Source organism: Paramacrobiotus metropolitanus, unplaced genomic scaffold (assembly GCF_019649055.1).
Source record: "Paramacrobiotus metropolitanus isolate TYO unplaced genomic scaffold, Prichtersi_v1.0 Parri_scaffold0000026, whole genome shotgun sequence".
NCBI lineage: Eukaryota > Metazoa > Tardigrada > Eutardigrada > Parachela > Macrobiotidae > Paramacrobiotus > Paramacrobiotus metropolitanus.
In genome coordinates, this window is record NW_026570246.1 from 641422 (window position 1) to 664428 (window position 23007).

At 40.0% G+C, this 23007-nt stretch overlaps 6 protein-coding genes and 1 long non-coding RNA gene across 13 annotated transcripts; 4 read left to right on the forward strand and 3 right to left on the reverse strand.

Annotated features, from left to right (window-relative positions):
• Positions 1-196: 196 nt before the first annotated feature.
• LOC129587756 (high choriolytic enzyme 2-like) lies at positions 197-3061 on the forward strand. The gene is made up of 5 exons (XM_055481654.1): positions 197-413; positions 489-740; positions 1089-1236; positions 1334-1778; positions 1899-3061. The coding sequence occupies exons 1-4, from the start codon at positions 320-322 to the stop codon at positions 1773-1775; spliced, it is 936 nt and encodes a 311-aa protein (XP_055337629.1). The 5' UTR covers positions 197-319; the 3' UTR covers positions 1776-1778; positions 1899-3061.
• Positions 3062-4189: 1128 nt separating this feature from the next.
• Positions 4190-6850, forward strand: LOC129587776 (uncharacterized). 3 transcript variants are annotated; one of them, XM_055481685.1, is made up of 4 exons: positions 4190-4427; positions 4715-4888; positions 5039-5980; positions 6244-6850. In XM_055481685.1, exons 3-4 carry the CDS (start codon positions 5544-5546, stop codon positions 6680-6682), a joined length of 876 nt encoding a protein of 291 aa, XP_055337660.1. In that variant the 5' UTR covers positions 4190-4427; positions 4715-4888; positions 5039-5543; the 3' UTR covers positions 6683-6850. The 3 variants fall into 3 exon arrangements, with proteins under 3 accessions (XP_055337660.1, XP_055337658.1, XP_055337661.1); XM_055481683.1 differs by lacking the exon at positions 4190-4427 and having other exon boundaries at positions 4454-4888; XM_055481686.1 differs by lacking the exon at positions 4190-4427 and having other exon boundaries at positions 4454-4888; positions 5136-5980.
• A 413-nt stretch (positions 6851-7263) lies between these two features.
• LOC129587775 (uncharacterized) lies at positions 7264-10445 on the forward strand. Of its 3 annotated transcripts, XM_055481682.1 has the most exons (5): positions 7264-7539; positions 7862-8042; positions 8506-8907; positions 9026-9537; positions 9858-10445. In XM_055481682.1, the coding sequence occupies exons 3-5, from the start codon at positions 8518-8520 to the stop codon at positions 10318-10320; spliced, it is 1365 nt and encodes a 454-aa protein (XP_055337657.1). In that variant the 5' UTR covers positions 7264-7539; positions 7862-8042; positions 8506-8517; the 3' UTR covers positions 10321-10445. The 3 variants fall into 3 exon arrangements, with proteins under 3 accessions (XP_055337657.1, XP_055337655.1, XP_055337656.1); XM_055481680.1 differs by lacking the exon at positions 7264-7539 and having other exon boundaries at positions 7550-8042; XM_055481681.1 differs by lacking the exons at positions 7264-7539; positions 7862-8042 and adding an exon at positions 8110-8363.
• A 2631-nt stretch (positions 10446-13076) lies between these two features.
• On the reverse strand, positions 13077-14475 carry LOC129587825 (uncharacterized protein YwjB-like). The gene is made up of 2 exons (XM_055481756.1): positions 14166-14475; positions 13077-14085 (listed from the first exon to the last, which is right to left on the reverse strand). The coding sequence occupies exon 2, from the start codon at positions 14067-14069 to the stop codon at positions 13518-13520; it is 552 nt and encodes a 183-aa protein (XP_055337731.1). The 5' UTR covers positions 14070-14085; positions 14166-14475; the 3' UTR covers positions 13077-13517.
• Positions 14476-14684: 209 nt separating this feature from the next.
• Positions 14685-15520, reverse strand: LOC129587829 (uncharacterized). The gene is made up of 2 exons (XM_055481760.1): positions 15320-15520; positions 14685-15166 (listed from the first exon to the last, which is right to left on the reverse strand). Exons 1-2 carry the CDS (start codon positions 15402-15404, stop codon positions 14898-14900), a joined length of 354 nt encoding a protein of 117 aa, XP_055337735.1. The 5' UTR covers positions 15405-15520; the 3' UTR covers positions 14685-14897.
• An 887-nt stretch (positions 15521-16407) lies between these two features.
• Positions 16408-18967, reverse strand: LOC129587750 (uncharacterized). 3 transcript variants are annotated; one of them, XR_008690396.1, is made up of 4 exons: positions 18742-18967; positions 18175-18500; positions 17193-17913; positions 16408-17120 (listed from the first exon to the last, which is right to left on the reverse strand). It is a non-coding gene; the product is annotated as an uncharacterized LOC129587750 (long non-coding RNA). The 3 variants fall into 3 exon arrangements; XR_008690395.1 differs by having other exon boundaries at positions 17193-18500; XR_008690397.1 differs by having other exon boundaries at positions 16408-17057; positions 17121-18500.
• LOC129587749 (peroxidase-like) lies at positions 16473-22397 on the forward strand. The gene is made up of 19 exons (XM_055481643.1): positions 16473-17562; positions 17699-18010; positions 18131-18294; positions 18401-18513; positions 18896-18919; positions 19006-19020; positions 19090-19165; positions 19239-19275; positions 19380-19458; positions 19522-19558; positions 19616-19666; positions 19880-19996; positions 20202-20224; positions 20472-20624; positions 20771-20873; positions 20990-21425; positions 21504-21676; positions 21894-21999; positions 22156-22397. Exons 1-19 carry the CDS (start codon positions 16637-16639, stop codon positions 22217-22219), a joined length of 3009 nt encoding a protein of 1002 aa, XP_055337618.1. The 5' UTR covers positions 16473-16636; the 3' UTR covers positions 22220-22397.
• Positions 22398-23007: the final 610 nt, after the last annotated feature.

Below are 23007 nucleotides of genomic sequence, written 5' to 3' on the forward strand. Positions count from 1 at the left end.
ATTTGATCATTCTTGATGCGTTAAAAGGGTGGATGAAAATATATAGCATGGTTTAAATGTCGTTTAGATTTGTGATTTGTTTTGTTGTGATTTGAGAGGCGCTCCCGGAAACATATTGCGATAGAATCAGTAGTCGTGTACTTGTACTGTTGAACCCGTTACCACCTACAACTCTCGTCATCACTTTATGTACTTATACTTTAATCGCAAAATTCGCAACACTGACACTTGACGATTCTTGGAGATCAGAAACACGTTTAAAAATTCTAAGGTTATGGAAGGTTCCGGTTGGTGATGAGAGGGGCTGACCGCATTGTAAATGGATTGTACAATTAGGCTTGTTTGCGCGTTGTTCGCCGTTACCTTGGTTCACTCCAGAAGTACACGCCGAAGACCGGTGCCGGTACCAGAAGGTCAAATTCTGATTTGCTCAGTGGCTTCGTAATTGCGAGAGAACCCTGCTAATCAAGATGTTGTACTCAATTTAGGCTGGAGAGATCAGCTCCACGAATCGGTCTTGACACTTCCATCCTTCATCGAGTCGCTAAATGGCGACACCGGTAGTACGAGTAGTGAATCAACGGAAGCACGAAACCCACTGTCAGCCGCTGACGCGCCGCGTCCCGACTTCACTGAAGACTTAAAGGATCCACAGGTCACGGGAATTCTACCACCATCATATTTGTGGCCGAAGTCAGGAAGGGAAACCATTATTCATTATACAGTACCCCAAAGAATTGGTTGGTATTACAGACCTGTCGAAAGGATTGCTAGTTCTGACCTTTGTATTGCAGCTAAATACATATGTTCATGTTAAGCATCAACTATTCGGGTAGCATGAGCAAAAATTATTATAGGTATTTTTTATACTCGCTAATTATTAAACAGCATTAGTATTGCTCACATTTGTATTTGTAATTTTGTGAACGGCGGCAACTAATGGCTTAGGCAGTTAATTTCATTTTCATTATTTCTTGTTATCAAGGCTCCATTTCAGGTTATTAATTGGTTATTGTTTTGCATCTTATCATATTCGGCAAAATTTATTGATCGCAGCGGAAATTATATCGTATCCGCATTTTTTACAGAGAGGTCTCAAGTGGCCAATATTACGGCAGCACTGGAAACAATCCAGGAACAGACTGGTTCTTGCGTTCAGTTTCAGCAAGTGGACGAAATCGGCACTAAACGAAATGCGCTTCGAGAGTACATTGTCTTCAAGCTCGCAAATGACAAGTAAGATTAACAATACGGTATGGATTCTGCAATAACAGCAACGGAAATTTGGTAGTTACGTGTAGCTACAAGTTTGATTAAAGTGACGGTGTTACAGAAATTGTTACACCCATATCGGCCGACGAAATGGCGCTAATCCTATATGGCTAAGCCGCAGCTGTCTTTCTGAGATTGGAATTATCATGCACGAAGTGCTGCACAAGTTGGGTTTGTTCCACGAACACAGCCGACCTGATCGCAGTGATTTTGTAAGTGTTCACTATCAGAACATTTTTCCTAATGTGAGCAATCAGTTCGAAGAGTACCACAATATGGATACCCACAATTTGCCTTACGATGTCGAATCCATTATGCATTATGGACCGCTCAACGGCGCAAAAAACTCAATGAATCCAAGCTTGACACTTCGATCTTATTTCGACGGAGACAAAATTAAAATGGGTCAAAGAGAAGAATTAAGCGAAACAGACGTTAAAAGGGTGTTGCTAATGTATAACTGCAGCACCTTGGATCATCTTGAAGAAGCCTGGATGCTATAGCTAGTACGTTTACCTAATACAAAAGCGCCAAACGTTGTGCGAAAGATTTTTATCTTCGACTTTTCCAGTAAATCTTACTTACTGTAACACTGTATTGGAGAAGAATTTCTTATTTTGTTTCAGTTAAACGCTCGTCAGCGCATTACACTTCTGAACCAGACCCATTTTCGGTGGAGGAAATGAGCGAAGCGCAATGGAACCTGCATAATGCGAGCAAGTACTGCCAGTTTCCGGTGCTTGCCAGTGATGCTTATGCTGCGTCGAAAGCACGAGCGCTGGCTATTAGCTGCGATGCTAATGTAACAAAAAGTCAGTTAACGAAGTTGGTATCACTGTTTCACAAGCGACCGATCAGGCCGATTGGCATCTTTCTGCACGATGACCTAGTTAACATTAAATTCAAGGTCTTCCAGAAAATCTCCGCCCATGTTGTTATTTTTCTTTTGCGGTACTGCATAGCTCGCGATAGAACAAAGGTCCTGCGTGACCTGCAGTTTCAAAGGCTTGTGAGATTTCACTTGGCAAACTGCCACAATATTATCATCATGCGACAAGATTTCTCAGGCAGGAATTTTAATAATTTGAGAATGGTGACCTTTTCCAACACCACCATAGGACAAATGGAACCTTACACGTTTACCGATTTACCCGCGCTGCTAACCATATCACTGGCGTATGCCGCGAATTGGTCGCTAGCGGTCGATGGCTATCAGCATTATCTGGAACGACTGCACTGCACACAGGACTTTTGCTGGTTTCGGAAATGGATGAACAGGAACACCACTTTGTTCCATTCACGACCTCGGCTGGGCGAGATTTACAATTTGAGAAATTCTTGGATCAGTAAACCTGTTTCGAGCCGACTGCTCCATCTACAGTACGACTGCCGCCCTAGCCGGTACAGGGCAATTATCCCATCGCGAAATGACGAAGATCATCCCCTTTTCTCCCTGAACGATCAACTTTCCTGTTAAACATTTAATATTTCATATCCTAACCAAGTGAATGAAATCGTACCTGTAATACGGTGGAGCATCGTTTTCTGTGACCATGAACCGAAGTTTATCGAACGCCGCTGTTGTTGTACAAGTACTTACGTCAACTAACCGTAAAGCCTGACAGAAGTATTCTTTCTCTTTGGCATGCACGCTGAGTCGCTTTTTAGAACAGTTAGACCGCATATATGTACGTACCGCTTAATTTTTTTGTTTTCAAAAATAAGTGTAGTAAAATCATGTACCCAACGAGTCGTATACGGCAATATTGCTGATAAAATGATCGGTGTTTTACTGCTTTGGAATACTGCAGCTGACAGGTCTTGAGGTTTCGCCTCTCTTTTTCTGTATACAATGTAGGTACGCTGCTGTAATGCACGGTCTACATTTTACGAGCGAAAGTTGGGTATTAAATTGCGGAAAATCACGGTTTTAAAACTACGGTCTTATCACGGTTTTTTTAGTTTGATCGGAAAAAAATGTCACAATGCTGATACAAATACTACACTACGAAGGCAACCTGAAGATAACAAATTATTATATTAATAATTATTGTTTTATTACTTATTTTAATTTGTAAGTAGTCCCATAAAAGCTGCGTTGGGCATAACCGCACAGTCTTTTTACTTGTAAGTGCTCGGTATGTATGACGTACTTTAACCTTGACACATGCCCTCCAGCCGTTCCCATAAGCATGTTTCGTCACTTCGTGGACTGATGTAATTTGTCCACGGATATCCGGTACAATAGGGAATAAAATGACGAAATCCTTATAAGGAGCTTTGAAAAAGTATCTGTACTAATGCGCCAGAAACAAGAAATTATACCATCCCTGCAAATGCAACAGGTCGCATCGTTAAATGCAACAAGCAAATGCATCGCGTGACTGGAGATACAGAGCACGCGTTAATTTTGTCAGTGTACTGTAATGTTGATGAAAGTGGAAATACATAGACACACGTACTTTCAGTGGCCCACAATTACTATTTAATTTTAAACAGTCAGATAGTTGCTTTAATTTTTATATAGATGTAGGTACTGTATGTATGTGTAGATTGAAAACCGCAATTTTATAACGGAAAGTAGCATCATTATTAAACCCGTGTAATTGAACCGCTCATGTACTTGTACATATATGCTCTTCAAAATGAATATCTATATTACGCAGTTGAGAAAACGTTTTTTCACAGTGCCATCATCAATATAGTATTAATTTTAATATGTCTATACGAGTGTACTGCATACCTTCGAGCTACCCGTACATGCTGCAGCACAATGAGTAATCGTTGGTTTGTGAGTTGCACGGTCACATAAGCTACAGTATGCATGTGTCAAAAATTGTTACTGCAGGCGCACTTGCTTTTATTTTTCGAGCTATAGATATACAGTACAAAATGACATTTTGACACGACGCTGGTTTTCATGACAAGAAAGTTTTTAATACCTATATTCGTATTTGCACTCTAGTGTAGCGACTCTTACTGATTAGCATAAATGCAGAAATCAGTTATGCATAATTATGTATTCAAATATCTGCACATAAGTGAATTTTTTATAAATGATTATTATATTTCATTTGGCAGTGTTGATTCAGCATTGGTCATATAATTGATGATAACACCTTCTTATAATTAACTTAGTTAATAGTAGCAACCTAGTACTGAATGCATGTGCTGCAGTGGTGTTATCATTTTTCGGTGCATAGTACAATACTACGAGTATACATAATTGTTGATTGCACCTACAATTTGTACATGCCAACGTGTGCGCGATATTATTCATATCATTAAGTTTTTCCTGTCCCGACACTGCTTGACCACAACACCTTGAGCAATTTTTTTGGAAATTGCCGACACTATTCCAGTTATCGAATAGCCAGTTATGGCAAACAGGAATGATGCATGGATTTTATGTTTTACAGCATTAATTACAATGTCTTCCCAGGTAAAGATCGACAAAACACTGCAGCAAGGGCAATCTGGACCGGATGTGCTTGACGCTGTCATCAGTCGAATATCGCGAGTTTTCTCAGACGATAAAAACTATCTTCGCCGCACTGCATGCATGTTGGCACACCACCGCGGGAATCAACAATTCAACAAGGGAAACATATGGCAGGTAAAGTAAACTGAACAGAACTACAGTATATGAGCAGATATCTGTAGAAGTATGTAATCTTTTATGCACAATATATCTAGCTGTGCGAAGCGGCAAGTCGCTATTTAAATATTACTACCGACATGTGAAAAATGGTCTATATTCGGGCAGATTTCGGGCAAGCTACTTGAAGTTACTAAAGGCGCTCATGCATCTCCTATTCTGCAAAATGTATACCTTCAAACTTCCAACAATGAGGAGTCTTTAGGGCCGGAAGTTTCACCAATCGACTGGAGAAGCGTAACTGTGGAAAACCTCAATCTGCCACTTTACTCCGGTCTTGCGGCTCGCATACTGCTAGAACTAGAATTATCCGGCGAACAGTATTACCTTTACGATTCGTACGACAAACAAGCCTTGTACTGGAAGAAATTTTACAACATCCACCTTTTGCCAGAAGAAATAAAGCATCTAGCGATTAATTGCGGTGAACCAAACTGCACCAGTCGGTTGAATTTATGCATAGTTATGGACAGATCAGGAAGTATTAATCAAAACGATTATGACCATTCTCGTCTATTTGTTCGTGATTTGATTAATGTACTCACAATCGGACACGTAAGTGCGGCAGATACATTAAAACAGCCTGTGGACGGAGGATTTCAAAAAGGCCGTCATGGATCCCCTGAAAACACTGAATCCCAAGCGAGAAGGCATAACATGCACGGGAAATGCCATCATGCACTGTGTGGACGCTTTTCAGGCGTACAACTTTCTTCAGTCATCTACCGGCGTTCCAAATTACAACCTGGTGCTGACCGATGGCCACTCCAGTGGTGGCAAACTCTGCCCAGTCCACCTGACCACGGCGATCGGCGCAGCGCAAAAAGCCAATATAACCAACTTAGTTATCGGAGTTGGACCAGATGTCAAGGAGAAAGAGCTGGATGATCTTGCCGGAAAACACGGAAAAGCATTTTCCGTGCTTAATGCCATAGAACTTCATAACAAAATCGAGCAAATATTGCATTCGTCATGTAATGCAGTGCAAAAGGCAGTGGTGGGCGAGGTTATAACCGATAGCATTCTAAAAGGACAAAAACGAATTATTAGGTATTTCATTCTCATTATCTTATTAGTAATTCAGCTTATTATGTAGATTCTGCTACAGTACACTCTTCTACAACCAGTAACGTAACGCTAACAATGAGCTACTGCGTATGTATTATTAATTGTCCTTTGAAAATGTACACATTTGTTGTCCTTGTTCCTTAACATCGCACTCGAGGCGATTTCAGAGACAATGTAATAAGCGCCTTTTTGTACGCGCATTTCATTTGTGCATGACATGAAATCCTGTGATTAATCTGTTCTAGTTTAATTTTTCCTGAGCCCGGTATGGAAATCGCAATAAGCACCGGTATTGGCGCCACAGAAGGCTACTGGGCGTGGGATTTCGAAGAACCGTCTCCCGCTGTCTATGACGGCATTATTTCAAACGGTGTTGGATATATTCCACACAAACAGCATCGTACGCCACGACACACTAAGGAAGACGAAAAGAGCAACTTGTCGAAAGAATCAAGAGTTTTTATCAGTATTGTTGGCTTGGCCGCACAAAACACATACACTTTTCAAGCTAGATCTCGACGTGCACGTATTTGGCTTTCCGTCTGTTATTTTAGCAGTGACAGGAGCTGTACATCGGGTACGTCATCTCTGCAACAATATTTTCAAAAACAGGTTCATCACATTATTTTTGTCTTTATGACGTGGGTGGCAGCTGACATCATAAGATCAAAACTGATAGTATGAGGTACGACTCCGCTGTGTAAAACTGATGCAATATACGTAATATGTAAACAGCGGATAACTGGTCGTGATGTGAAGACGGTGTACAAAATTTTTGAAGTGCACGGAATTTATTAAGAGAGAAGAAATTTCATAATGAATAAAACGATAATATTCTGCCAATCTTGCTGACTTCCTTTCTTATAAAGCAATCTGTCGGTTCATGTCATTGGGAAATTATTTGTATTTTATTAATGCGGACTCATTTAATTTTGCGGTGCGTTGTTAAACATAAGGAGATCCTGAAACATGCTATAATTACATGGTGTCCAACTATCACCGGTATTTTTAGTCTCACCCTAATTAGAAGAGCAGTTTTGCAAATCTAATTAAGTTATTATGTACAAAGTACAATATACAAACGTATAAGTATATCAAACGATTTAAATCGTACTCTATCGTGTGTTAGGAAATATGAAATACGAGACTATAGCACAAGTACAAAGGTAATACAGACCGCTCCTACAAAGTAAAGAATTTTATCTTTGCCGACTTCTCAAGGTCGCGCCGCACCTCTGATGGCTAACAACCGTCTACAGATAATGCTGGCGGCATGTCGTCAATGTCGTCAATTCATTTCTTTGTACTCTGAAAGATACGTTGCGACGTAGCACAATTTATTCGTACAAGGGATACAGTTAGACTTAATTGTTTTTTGAATACGTAATATTCTATACAAGTACCGTATTTGCATTGTTAAAATTCGCATGTACTGTACAATACAGTCTGTACCGTATAGGATAGCGGGTCTTGTATTTTTAGTTGCATATCGCGGTTGGCTAACATGTACATCAAATTGGTTCATAAGATTTAGACTACAGGTACAGTAGTAGCATTTCGGCGGTGATGCAATTAATACTCATTGTCGATGTTAAGGACGTCATCTCATTCTAAGTCTGAAACTGTTATTATCATTCATATCTGGCCGATAAAGCGAGTATTTATGAATCACAATGCATCACCTCAAGCGCCGTGTTCAGCGGCTTGTTCATTACCTGAAATGTGTGGATGACAGTTGTTTATTCCAACTATAGTGTGAACGTTAATTTATTGTTAGTTTTAAACCAAATTTTTTAAAATGAAACAAAATGCTGTCATCCCGTATTTTTGTACGGTTCTTACTCTGTTATATATGTGCTGCAGTTGCTCCAATGCTGCAGTAACCGATCTAACGCTACAGAGAGGTGCATCCGGTGAAAATGTAGTGAAAGCGGTGGTACATAAAATCCTCAAAATTTTTGGTGACGACAAGGATACACTACGTCGAACGGCATGCGCTTTATCGCAGTACGGCGCTGTTCCTGATAGAGGCGGAATATGGCAGGTAATGAGCTGCTATATTAAACGGCATTAAACTGTTAGCTAAGTTATTAAGTAATAAATGTTACGATCAAGTGTTCTAGTTCAACTTGAAGATGTTCTTATGACCCGTTATGAATGCTATAACTCTTACTACTTACTACTGGTACTGAATGGTCCGAACCTATTCCAGGCGGCGTTGATGAACAATATAACTGGCTCAGTCTGCATTAATGCGTATGGACGAGCACCAGTTATTTAACTTTGAAATACATTGTGACACTACATCATTATGATGTAGTCTACGTAAAAATACTTTATGGAATCTTTATTTGAAAAACCTGCTGTATGTAGAGTAAGGCAATAAAATTACCCTTTAATATGAAAATGCTTATTGTATAGTTTGCGCTTAGTGAGTCAATTACAGTAATATTATATATCGTACACATGTATTTCCAAAAAGTGTTATATATTCTCTGGCCATACAGGTATCGGAAGAGATGTTTGAAGCTACCAAAAGGATGACAAAGTACAGTAAAGAAATCCAAAGGCATCTTAATGTAAAGTGGTCAGATATGACTAAAGACCAATTGGATTTGCCGCTCATTTCCGGACTTGCGGTACGTTTAGCTCTTTCTCTGGGAGAGGCCGCTGGTGAAAAGATCCCCGACAGCTATGGAGAGCAGGCCCAATATTGGAAAAAATACTGTAATAGGTTTGCTGATTCCCAAGCGTTAGAAACAGCAATGCGATCATGCCGCGTAAAGCACTGTCCAGCACGCATGGACCTGTGCATTATGATGGATGCGTCTGGAAGTATCGAAGAGTCGAATTTCCAGCGTTCCCGTCAATTTGTTAAAGATATGCTTGACGAGGTGGCAAATGATATGGTACGTTTATGTCTAACAAGTGCGGTCAAATTAATTTTACGTTTAGTAAATTAATTTCAAACTTACAAACGGACTGATTGATTCAATTCAAAAATCTAATGTTTTACTACATTTTTAGGTGCACACGGCTTTAGTGATTTTTTCCAGCTATGTTCAGCCAGTGCTTTCCTTTGACAGCAGAATTTCGGATATTGCAGAAGCTGTAATGAATCCCTTACGAACTCCATATCTGCAAGGCAGCACACATACCTCTTTAGCTGTCGATTATTGCATCGGCCAGTTCGAAACCTTTGTCCAGAGTGCTGTCGGCACCCCGAAGATTAATTTTTTGCTAACTGATGGACAATCGAATGGCCCATACGACAACAGTCTGGCCGAAAGCGCAGCGACAGCCCTTGCGGCCAACATTACGTCCTTTGCTATCGGCGTCGGGAACGACATAAATATGACCGAACTGTTATTAGTGACCGGCAACAGGGAAGATCGTATTCTCACTGTCAACAGTCCGCTAGGATTAGCACGGGATAAAATATTACAACTGGCTCAAACTACTTGCATGATACCGCTCAATCCGCCCTTTGGGAAACGGACTACCGACACGGTGGAAAAGGATCAGAGCCGTATAATCGGGTAAATCAAGCACTGTTACAATTACAACTAGATTATCTACAAATTATTCTTGCATTGTGGTTTTTCGAATGCTCCTTCGTAAAGAATAAAGCTCAACATCCGATATTAATGCCCATGAGTTGAAAATTATCGGGCAGCTTTTTTAAATAGGTTCGGCTCGCTTAATTAATAGCAATACAACGATACAACAAGAATTATTAGCCGTTGATGATATAGTTGACATTCTATTTGTGACCGCATTTGAATTCTTGTTTTCCGAGTTGTCTGAGAATGCTCTTGATATGAACGAAAATTACATAATTACCGTATTGTTCTTTTAGTTTACACCTGCCTGAGCCGGGTTTGGAAATTGCTATTGATGCTTCTGAGGGAAGCGTAGTGGTATATTATGCTTACGATTTCGAAGTCCCATCAGCAGCGGTACATGATGGAAAACTTCCTGGTAACGGAGGATTTGTTCCTCCTAAACCGTCCCACGTCCAGCGCCGGGTGAGAGATACCTCGGCGGCAACCTTCATCCAGTCTGCCATCGATAAGCCAGGGGTTTACATCAGTATCACCGGAATCGAGGAGCGCAACACGTACAGTTTCGTAGCTGAACCACGGCGGGTTCCGCCACTGCCGTGGTGTCTGGAACGTATGAACGACCACAAACCTCGCATTTGGCTCTGCGTAGAGCCGTATAATGATCCAACCAGCGCTGGTGCAGTCTTTCTCCTCAGTCGACGAAGCCTTGATTCCGTGTTTATGTTGATGTTAACACTCCTTATTGTGCATTTGTGAACTAGTCGCTCATCTGTGAATTTGTAATTATGATCTCCTGGCTCTCCAGTCCAACCATGCGTATTTAGCCACTTGTTTTTTGCGTCATTTCGCAAGAAATGAGAAAAACATTAATTGCAACTGTGTCTAAGCTCAAGAAATCACTGTAGGTACAAAGTGGGCCTAATCTTAAAGCTTTAAAAACTTTAAAACTTCAAAACTTTTAAAAACTTTAAAAACTTTTAAACTACCCTCCAAGAAATACACGAACGAAGATGTGACACCAGTAGGTACTTCACTGCAAGTTACAGTGTGAATTGTGACCTTTTCGCGTCGCGCTAATGAAGTGGCATTAATCTGTGTATGGTTAAAAAATTAAAAATACCTACAAGAGTACAAGTAGTATGCGTGCTCACATTACAGATTCACTCAGCTACTTGTATGTTCAAAATCAGTACGAGTATTAGTGGTTTATATTGTACACACCTGCATGATTTATGGGTGGTATCTACTGCAAAAAAATATGAATTACTGAAGGTTTACCAGCTCAAATTGTTTTATCTGCTAAATTTGTTTTAATTTTTGTAGTTGGCATGAATGAATTATGGCAAAACTACGAATCGATTTTCTCGCGCCGAAATACAAGATCAAAAGCAGTAAGCAAGGACTTTTAATGTTGTTGTCAGGTAGAATTTTTGAATGTGCACACAAAATACAACTCTCATTACGTTTAGCTGTGGGTACATAATAATTATTATAGTACCATAAATGTTAAGTATGCCTCCAATTACTGTGTACGTAGTGCTAGAGAAGTACACATGGAACTATTGTACGCTGGTGTAACAACTGGAACACGTGCATCTGTAGCTCTTTTAATCTGATCGTTGTTTTGGTCTTGCGTTTAAAGTGCTTGGCTCATTAATTTACACCGATAAAATGTTACGACAGTTATAAATAAAGGCGCGGATCATAATGAGTATCAGAATTACAGAAATTAACCAGACATCCGCAAAACCAGGAAGTAGAAGGAACATTAACAATTACTGCGAATCATTATTCAGTAATCTATTTGCCTCCAAAACCCATTGCTGAGCCGGACCCAAATCCTCTCCCACTAGTGCCGGAGAAGCCGACGTTGTTTGTATACACTTGACCATTGCCGCCCGGTACCCAGGTGTTGGTGTGACCGACAGCAGTAGGAAATCCACCGTTGACGGAACCGAACGCGTTCCCGTCGGACCGACCACCTCCGTAGGCATTGGAATTGGAAATGGTATTTACTTGATTAACCCCAAAACCGGTAATGGCGTCAGCGAAATTAACGCCTGTAGGCGATTCCTCTGACGGCGAAAGCGGGATACATAGGACGGTAAAGAAGTTTCTGCAACGAATTCTTAATTTAAGTTAAGACGACTATGAGATCGATCGTACATGCAGTCTTTTACCAGTAAAAACAATAGTGTTTATTAAATTAACAGAAGTAAATTAATAGTCTTCCCAAAATAATTTTTATTGAGCGTAGCCTCTAGGATAATAATATTTGCGTACGCCGTGTCACTTACAGTACATTCATATGCAAACATATAAATTCAGACAAAATACAAAAATAACTTATATTAATGACAAAAACTTAACTCCTGAAACTTAAAATAATTTTTCAATGTAAGCAGTAGCAGATGTGCTTAGATTATAAGAGCTGATTTTGCTTGCCGCTTTTACCTGCGAATGATAAGGATGATATCGCAAGGAGGAAAAAGCCGGCGATTATCTGCATGGCGCAAAATAAATTTGCAATATCCGATCACAGATCAAACAAACCAGAGGTCACTTTACGATTACTACTCGATAGACTAGATATGTATATGGCCTTCCTAATGACGTGTTTCGTAGGTTTTTGAACCTCCGTAATCAAGGACCTTGTAACACTTAAATAGGCTTTTAAAAGCTGTGCGTGCGTATGTTGATGCGAGATGCGAAGTAAATACTTTTGTCAACGTTCTTATATTTTGTAGAAAGTGAATACGCACGGCATGGATTTCGCTAATTGCAAACGCTGAGATCTTGTTAGCCTGAGGGTAAATAAGTCGGAAAAGGAACTTTCTTAATAACATTATGCACTCTATCAGGTGTTTCGCTGCAATGGAAGTCAATAAATTTACGGACATTCGCGTAAAACTGAATATTTTACGCCGATTGTGAGAAGTGGCGACAGTCATTACATATGCAACCGGAAACCAGCCAGTTACGGTTTTAGTCGTGGTTATACTAATGTCACAGACACGCGAGTGACGAAACGGATTCATTGGTATAACCAATTCGCCGGTTGGTGATCCTTATTAATAATGATCAGAATAATATTATGAAAAACTACTTTGCTTTTCGGTATTTTGTTGCAGTTCTGAGACACGTCGGTAACCGTTAACCTTGTTGTACTGTCGGGCTTGTCAAATGAATAATTCTCTGTACGACATCGAATTAAATCTGATGCGTGCGTTTTAAACGTTTCGCTCGAAGTTTGATACTGCGAAATGGTTTAATGTGTAAAACTTTACATAGTAAAAAATTTTAACGTGATTTAATAGGAAGCGTGCAAATAGGAAGCGCTCAGCGTTGCAGTATAAAAATATTTATTTTGGGATTTTTATTTGAACACTTTGTGTGGTTCGAAGGTTCCGTTACGCTCCTTTACGGGGTCCTGCGTAAATAAAACCAGCTGGTAAGTTACTTACCCTATTAGATTATCCAAATGCGCTGAAATACCTCAATCGGTTCCAGGGTTATACCGTATTAAATTCAAACACTCGTATCGCGACTCGCGAGCAGAGCGTAGAATATTTCATTCTATTTTGAATAAAAGAAACCACCTTTTTTTAATACGCGTACTCGTTGTTCATGAATACGAGTACGTCAATACCACGTCCTGCTCAGCTACAATGCACAGTTCCGGTGGGAAACGCCAAATCCGAGCTCACGTTTTTAAAACACTATTCAAAGATGCAGTAACATTTAAAGAAAACGCCACAACTCAAACGCCACAGCCCTTCAAACAAAAGGCAGAATTCTTCGCTCTTATTTAATTAATACTACTCTGTAAAATCCATCAAGCCATCGACAAACCACCAAGTTATAAAAAAATTACCGGAATCCGAATACAATCTCGCACATATCTGAACTTCACGAAGCTGCAGTAGAACTTATCAATCAAATGACAAATCCTTTCACTTCTTTTTCACCAATTTTTTTTGTTTCATGCCCATGCCGATATCGACACATTCCAGCTCCACCAGTCCCTGTTGATCCAGTATCGCTTTAGGTAGTGCGATGCCTTCGCCAAGTGTTTTTGGTATCACAGTAATAACGTACTCGTCAATCAGTCCATGGTCGTAGAAAACCTCAATCACTTTTACACCACCCACCAGCCAGACTGTTCTCATACCATCTTTTTCCAAGCGCGTCATTAAATCGGGAGCGCGAAGCGACGTAAACTCGACATGGGCGTCAGGCGACTGTGTGGGCTTGGGAAGTTCGCGCTGATGTGTGAGCACGAAGGATTTTTTCCCGGGATACGGCCACGGTCCGAACGTTAGGATTTGTTCGTACGTGGTGCGGCCCATCACCAGCGCATCCACGGATGCGTAGAAGTCTTTGTAACCGAAATCCTCGGCTGCGCCATCTTCTGGGGGAGGAGGCAACCAGTCTACTCCGCCATTCTTATCGGCTATGAAACCATCTTTGCTGGTCGCAATATACAGAATCACTTTTGGCACCATCGTTTCACGCTACGTGCTGCAATAAAACCAGGAACAAATAATTAACGGCTAACACTAGCAATAACTGTAGTCTGTATTAAAAGAGTAGAGAAATACTTAAAAATTAATAGGCACGACAGATTCTTCACGTGTAACATTTCAGTTTCCAGTTTCCCCAGAGTTTGGATCGCATTTCGCATTTCGTTTGGATCGCATTGAGTTTGCCGTGTTTGCTTCGAAGTTCGAAGTGCGGTAGCTGGCTCATGATCAGCTGGTTGTGCAGTAGCCTACCTTTACTGGGGCGCGGCTACTTCAATAACCTCGTACTTATCAACTTTTTGGCTCGCTGTGCTCACTATTGTGCTGACTGCTGACGTTGACTCGTAAATAAATCCCAATACAATAGATAAATTTTGATTATTTCTCACCAATAAAGTGTAACTGCAACAACCCATAATAACGACAGAAAAGTAAATCGCGCTCCGATTGAAATCTTCAGGCTAACGAACGTTGTAAATGGCTTTTGGTGTATTGACTGAATCCGCCGGGCGCTGGCATAGCTTTACGTAATAAAAATGGTAGCTACTGTACAAGTACGAGTGGACACTGGTCAATCACAACGTTAGCATCGTTGCGTAATGCCCGATAGTTTTAATATTTAATCCACAGAAACAAAAACAATAACATATTGTACGTTCATAATTCGCGCCCATAAGATGTCAGTATAAGCGTTGCAAAACAAAAGCGAGCTGTGTTTCATTGTGTCTCAGTTGTACACTAATTTTTGGATGCATATATAGATATGCACACAAACACTGGATTAACTCTAATAAAGTGTCTAGAAATAAGTTATCGTCTATAGTAATAGCCTCCCCATCTTCCATAGTTGTTCCCGTAATTACTATTGCTCATCGCTGCTCCAAAGGCATTGGCTCCTAATCCGGACGCACCAGACCAGTTATTTGCATAACCACTGGAACCCCATGGATTTGAGTTGGTGTAGGCCGTATTTCTTGTTGCGGCATTGCCCCAAAGCGCGGAAGCACCACCAAGCGCATTTGCGTTGCTTCCTCCCCAGTTGTTGCCATAATTACCACCATAATAACCACCTCCGAACCCTATTAAATCCATAATAAATTATGAAAAATGTCGATGTATCATGAATGCAGAAAGACTTCGCGCCAAAAGAAATTGCATCTACGTCGGGTATTAAGCGCACTAACGGTAAGTACAGTGTTATAACTTGTAACAACAACCGTTGCAATGCTTACCTCCAAATCCTCCGAAATTATTGCCGTACCAGGCAAACGCTTGTGCAACTAAGCAGAGTACAACGACTACCGTGCGGAAGAACATTTTCGTATTATGAAAAAATGTTGAAAAAATTTTTAAGACAAAGGTAACGTATTTGGTTTGTTTTGCCCCAAACTGATAAGATGGACTGAAGCTGCTGTATCGATTTAATCTGCTGCCAACTCTCGTCTTTATATGCCTTCCAAGTCTAAAAGTCTGCAGTGTTAAAGTCACACCGGCTACGTTTTGCTTCTAGATATCCGGTGGGTGGTCATTAATTAAGTCATTATCATAATGGATTATTTTTTTGCGGTATAGGGGCGATATCGGTATAATAATTTCGTATGCACATCGGACGCGTTTCGCAAAACCCACCGAACAACATTCTACGAACACTACCGGTTTGTATATAAAAAATGGCTCATTTATTCCACGTGTTTGACTGAACAGAAGCAGATATCATAAGAACTCGATGACCTTGTAAGTTTTTGGCAAAGGATAGCTATTAGGAATTTTTAGCCAATATATGTAAGTGTGTGCACAAAAACTGATTTACAACTTTAATTTAATTTCTGTACGAGGACAACAACTTAACTTATAAAGAGAGCAGCATGTATTATGACCTGGTGATCTGATGCCAGAATTTACAGAACAGGCACGTAATTTAAATTTTGCTGAATTTAACGGAATAGCATGACAGTCTGAGAACCGTATATAACACGCTAGTGCTGATGACCGTTGAATAAGTGTACAAAGTTTCCTAGCATTATTCTCATAAAACTGCCACACTGCTGGCGAGTGACTGGATGAGTTTCGGGCAACACCATTAAGGATTTCGCTTGCTTCCGGTATCGCTGGTTTTTGTACTGATGTTTAAAATAAATAAGAGTGCATGCATACGATGTTATACGTGTAGCGTCAGACAGACGTTGTAAACTTCTAGTAGCCTATGACTTGTGGTTAGTTTTTACGCACTCCCGGTGTAAGTTTAATTCATATTCATACAAATACCGCACAGGTTGCCGCTGCAAGTACGGACACAGTAATGCTATGCACACCGGGCAGCATGACTAAGGCAGAAAAAAGCTAATCCACATAAAAGAATTTATGATTGATAGACGATTCTATTTTGTCCACTAAAGAAGAGCGTCTGAGTATTCTACCCAATGGCATAAAAACATCAAAATATTATATAATGAAACCAGTAACGCTTTGTCCGCAGCGAAGTTCAACCTGGTTTTGTTTGTCAGGTGTGCTAGGGACGTTTTCGAAACCGCCGTGTCTGTGAGTTTTACATGGCAATATTAGCAACGTCGACCATGATACACCACAAAAAGTTTTGGTACTTTTTTACTGTGATAATATGCGTACAGTGTTTTAATAATATCGTTACGGCAAAGGATACATTTTTCGATGACAATGACGACGACGATCATGACAGTTTCTTCGGCCGCAGTGGCAACGATGATGCTTTCCTTAGTTCACCGAGTCCTGTTTTTCAGCCGAATACTAACTTATTTAGTCAACCATTTTTTAATCAGCCTTTTGGGCAGTCGTTTCAAAATCCCTTCGGCTCATTTTCTTTTAAACCATCTTTTTCATTTTCGCCGGCTCCAGCAGCAGCGACATCCTTTTCCAGTGCCGGTACGAACAGTATGGAGGCAATGACGTTCCCACCATTCACTCCTATGGGAACCATGCAGTTTCCATCGATGCCTAGTCCACAGCCCAGTGGCTCCGGTAAAAAATTTGGCTCAAAACAATTGACAACTAATGCACCTGTAACTGGCCAGAATTTCCCAACGTTTCCAACTATCGAAATGCCAAATAGTAATGTTTTTTCTTTATCACCTTCGCCACCGGCAAAGTTTTCCACGTTTCCGGCGCCTGCTCCCATGTCCATCAGTTTCCCCTCTGTTAACTGGAATACAAATACATTTAACCAAAATTTACAGGATCAAATAAATGAAATGTTCCAAAAGAATGCCTGGGTTGTTCCGCAGAATTTCGTGCAAAATAAAATGAACGAAGCAGCGATGAAGTCCAACACGCAATTCGGAACATTTCCAAGCCAAGGCATGACTGCTAATTCCTTTCCCCAATTATCGTTTGGATCAACAGGGAGCATGAGCAATATGTTTGCCGGTACGCAACCGGGTTCTTTGGATATCGCCAAAAATGCATTTACACTGGAAGAGTTCGGAAAATCTGTGGCCAAACAGTAAGCCTAGTTGCAGCTCGCTACTTACTTTGTGCTTTATTTATTTTAATTAATTTCATAGTGAAGAAGTGGCGAATCACAATTGCGTCTTTAATATATATAGTTCTGTGTAATAAACGCATACAATGCGTTCCAGGTTGAATTTTAATAAATCCACCGCTACGGTTGCCCTTCCGCTGGTTACTGTGGCTCCGGCTCCTCCGAGCTCGGAAATTACAGCAGTACAACGACCAGTACCGGCACCAGCCGGAAGCTTTGTTTTCCCGAGCTCGCGTCCGCCCAGCACACGGCCAACAACCACTTTCACTGAAACCACGGAGCCGTCGGAGGCGCCACAATTTCAAGTGTTTACTACGACAACTCCACAATTCGTTATTGTGCGAAAGACTACTACAACGACACCGTTACCAAGCAGTTCTAAAGTACCGGATTGTGTCGTCCAAGAACAGTAAACAATTTAATTTTTTCTCGTTCACGTCTAAATGTCTAATACCGGATATATGCATATAAAGGATATATTTAGGTATAATGCAATTTTAAAAACATTTCTATCGAATTTTTATTTTAGGCCGGTTATTCCTTTAAAGGACTTTTTAAATCCCAACGTCCAACCTGCTTGTGCTCGGAATAAATATCGCACGCACACCGGAGAATGCAACAATATCGCGTTTCCAAGTCGCGGCAAAGAATCAACCGTCTTTATTCGTTTGCTGGCACCAGATTATGCTGACGGTACGTACACTGCCCTAGCCTGCGTTCATTGTTAAACATTTTTAAAACTCTTCTTAAAGCCGGAAATCCTAAGTATGAGAATTAAAATGTTTTCCTATTCAAAAAGGTATCTCGGAGCCACGAAAAAATTCCCTCAATCAGCCTCTGCCAAGTGCGAGATTCGTCAGCTCATCGCTGATTGGGTCCACACAGCATTTAGCGCCAACCTGGACAAACATGGTACAATGCTTTACGTTAGCACTAAATTAATTAATAATAATAATTCGAAATATTTTATTAATTAGTTGTAAAGCTATTTTTATCATAAAGTACATATACATTTACGTATAAATTTTATATAGTACCATAATAATATTAAACTGACAATAGTTGGTTTAATAATAATATTATGATGATACATATAGAAAGTACATAATTCAACTGCGTCATGACTGAATACGTACGTACTGTATCTTCAACATGGTCTATAATGGAAGTGTCTGTAAAGTGCAGCAAAGTGTGAACTGGAATAAAATTAAACCGAGAAACTTGGAATAACAATACTGTATCAATGTACCACAATTAAACTTGAATAATATTAAAAGTGTTTTTGTCTTTTCAGTTTATGCAGTTTGGCCAGTTCTTGGTAAGTCAAACAGCCTGGCTTTCCTAAAACACAACAAGTCCTATAATATGAGCAACTTGGAATTCAGGTTTACTGAATTTTTTCAGGACCATGACTTGACGGTGGGAAGACTTTTTTCTCTATGGCACGTGTGCATTGTTAATGGAACCGGTTTGATTTGCATTATTTAGCAAACTCCACGTGCCCAGTTAAGTGCTGATGCACCGCAATGCTGCGGCACAGCCAATCCCCATCCGCAATGTCTCCGTAAGGCGACAGCAATATTCCCAAGAATCAACAAGCATTTCCGGTTATGTGTTTATTTAATTTCTGCTTGCAGCCATTACCATTCCCAACAATGATCCGTTTTATTCTCAGTGAGTAAGAGGTTTCTTAACGTGAAGACAGAATTACAGCCAATACAATTTTCCTCTTAAGGAAAACAGAGCCATTATTTTACGCTGCGGCACATTTTGAATAGGTTCGGACAGACATGCATGGAATTTGTGCGAAGCTTACCGGGTATTAGACCTGGATGCCGGTTAGGTCCGCGTGAACAGGTCTGCAGAAATATTCAGTTTATGTTAGCTTTCCCTATTCGGCAAATACGTTTTCTGTTGTAGATAAATCAGCTCAGCGCTTTCATTGACGGAAGTCAAAGTATGCTGACTCTTATGTGTAACATAATATTTTATAATTGACGCTCTACTTTTGTAGTTTACGGAACAAAGGATTCGACTGTCAATACTATCAGGTTATTTTCTGGAGGTAAGCTATGCAGGAGGTCATTCTCTGGAGGACTACCACAATAAGCTATCAAACGTTGTCATAATTATAATTACTGGTGATTTCAAGCATACACAGCTTTATTCTTAATGGATTTACTGTATGTACTTTGTATAACTGATTTCATGATGCAAGCAGCTATCATTATACGCAACCATTATACCATTATACAACCAATACTTGGTACTTTTAAAGGTCAATTAAAATCCGTGACTCCGTTTCCCAATAGTCCACATTACACGGTTTTACCGGCGGATCCGTCAAACTCGGCCTGTGTGGATGCCGCTAATGGACGCCCCTGTTTTAAAGCGGGTACGCAAACTTTTAGAATAAGCTTGCAGTGAAAAAAACACGTTAAGAAATGTTTAACAATGATAAAAACTGGATACATTTAACTAACACACCTTTGTAATAACAACCAATACGAGTACAATACTAGCGCCTTTTCACAAATTTAATTAAGTTTAAATTTGAGCTAGTCGATTATTTTTGATGCTGTACGATTTCTCGGTTTCAGGTGATGACAGATGCAACGTACAGGTAAGCATACAGCCCATTGCATCCTCAAAATAATTTTTAAAGTCGTCATTGTCGTCAAAAGAATTTTGAAGTTCAGATAGTGAAAATAATTATCTAGTAGTGAATAAGCAAGAAAACGCCATATATTTAAGATAAGTCGTATTATTGATCACATCATAATAATTAGGCACAGGCAGCACTAGAAAGTGGGACAACTTGAACATTTTACATGAACTGGAATAACTTGACCTTTCTTTGCAATTTGCAGCTTGGTTTACAAACATTGCACACGGTATTTATGCGACATCATAACCAGTTAGCAACGACACTTCAACAATTGAATCCCGGCTGGAATGATGAAACTTTGTATCAAGAAGCCCGCGCAATAGTTGCAGCACAACTCCAACATATCACGTATACTGTGAGTACGGATTACCAGTCAAAGTGGAATAAGTGACACGAAATAAAACTACTGTTCGATGCATATATAAAAACATGTATAAAAACAAATATAAAGATGCACATATAAAAACGAACGGCAGAAGGACAACTGAACTGACCTTTCAGGAATGGCTGCCACTGCTCCTCGGAGAAGAAATGATGGACCGAGTTGGACTGCGTCCGCAGGCGTTTGGGCGATTCTCAGGATATAATATTTCTATACATCCCGGTAAACAAAAATTTTCAGTCCCTGCTGGCCAATTAAACGGTGTATTTTGCAACAATATTTACAACCGACCACTGTTGCACTTCTTGAATTTAGCATTTTCCGCGCGTATTTTGCAGGTCTGATCAATTCGTTTGCGGCAGCCGCTTTCCGCGTCGGACACGCCATGGTCCCATCGAAATTCAATCGTCTCAACCCAGATTTCAGCACAAAGAAGTCCGAGCGTGTACAAGATACGTTCTTTAAATCGGCTTTCCTTTATGAACAAAATTCCGTCGACGAAATGGTCCGTGGACTGGCGACGCAGCAAGGAAAGGTCATCGAGAATACCGTGGTCACCGACGTGTCACAGCAGTTGTTTTCCACCAATCCTACGGGCTCGTTTGGATTGGATTTGGTAGCCATGAATGTGCAGCGGGGACGTGATCATGGTTTACCGGGCTACATGAAATTCCGTAAGCTGTGCGGACTGCCCACAGCGTCCAATTTTAATGACCTCAAGACCCTCAACATATTACCGGAAGATATGGCCAATCGGCTGGCAAGCGTGTATAAGTATGGCCCTTTCCACCGATACTTATAAATTTATCCGCATATACATTGAGAAGTCAGTTTGTTTATTTTCGTGTGTAGGTCTGTTGATGATATTGATCTCTATATTGGCGGTATTTCGGAATTCCACAATGGGGATGCTTTTATTGGTCCGACTTTTAGTTGTATTATTTCGGAACAATTTTGGCGGCTGCGGGTAGCCGACAGGTTCTGGTATGAAGGAAATTTACCCTTCGCTCACACTCTTTCCGACGGTATGTGTCGAAGGATGTAGTCTGAATATAATATTATTTTGAGCTTTAATTTGATACTTTACTGTCCTTAAATAATTTTATTCGTAAATAATAAATGGCTGAAAAATGACTTATTCATAACCCGTAGCTAAAATTTAAATACAGAGAGATACGTTAGTTATTTCAGCCGGTAGACGTTTTCGTGCGAGTACTGAGTATAAGAAGGCCTACTTTACAGCTCAACTAGCCGAAATTAGGAAGATTTCTTTGTCGCGGATATTGTGCAATGCAGTTCCCGGAATACAGTCAATACAACCGAAAGTGTTTTTGACCGTTTCCAATACGTAAGTTTTGCTTTTCCTGGTTAAATATTGCGGTTGTATCATTTTGTCGGTGTACTGATAGTATAATTGCCAGTGACAAGAGCAAATATGATTCTGTTGCGTGATATATGCGGCTACAAAGAACTGATTTTAAACACCGCCATTTACTTTTTGCAGAAATCAAAGGATACCATGCGATAACATTGACGATTTTTCGTTGCAACCGTGGGCGGGGATTTAGTTGACTGTTAGCATCAGCGCAAGCATTTTCTGGTATTGTTTTTGCTCAGTCATAATGTAATCTTGAAGGACAATTAAGTTAGGTCATCAACAAGTTGATCGATGCTATGAGAAGCTCCACTGTTGGATGTTGATCATCGATTAAAATTTTTTATGTCGAAATAAACCAAAAATTTGCAGTTCAGAGTAATGAATAAAACTCGATATTACCGGTGTTTGATCCAGACTTTGCTGACCACTATTACAGTTTGAACGCAGAATAACTACGAGCAACAAGATGCGGAAAAATCGAAAATAATAACTCAAAATAAAGTTGGAACCCACATGACAATATCAAGCCACCAATTTTCTCACAGCCAGGTGTGTACGAGGATACTTAATGGGTGTCAAATTGTATAATATAGTATTAACAGGATATCAATATCAATTTGGCATATTAAGTAGCAGAGATCCACTTTCCGTTATTTAATGTATGAGGAGTAAAGGACAATGTCGCACTTCTTAGAATCTGTACACTGTTCGAAAACAAAATATGTTTGAATAAAAACAAATTATTATGTGCAATACCGAAACACATTTCTAGACATTCTGAAACCATTTAATTAACAATGACACTAGTTAGTAATGCGTACATAAAAGTATTCTGCAAACTATAACAAAAGTACGATGCAAGAGAAGCAACAAATGTCAATAACAATAATTAATAATATTGTACGAGTAATTATATAGATATTGGGCGTGCGTACTTTGCTCATGTAACATCCACGCCGGTCACAATAAAAATCACCA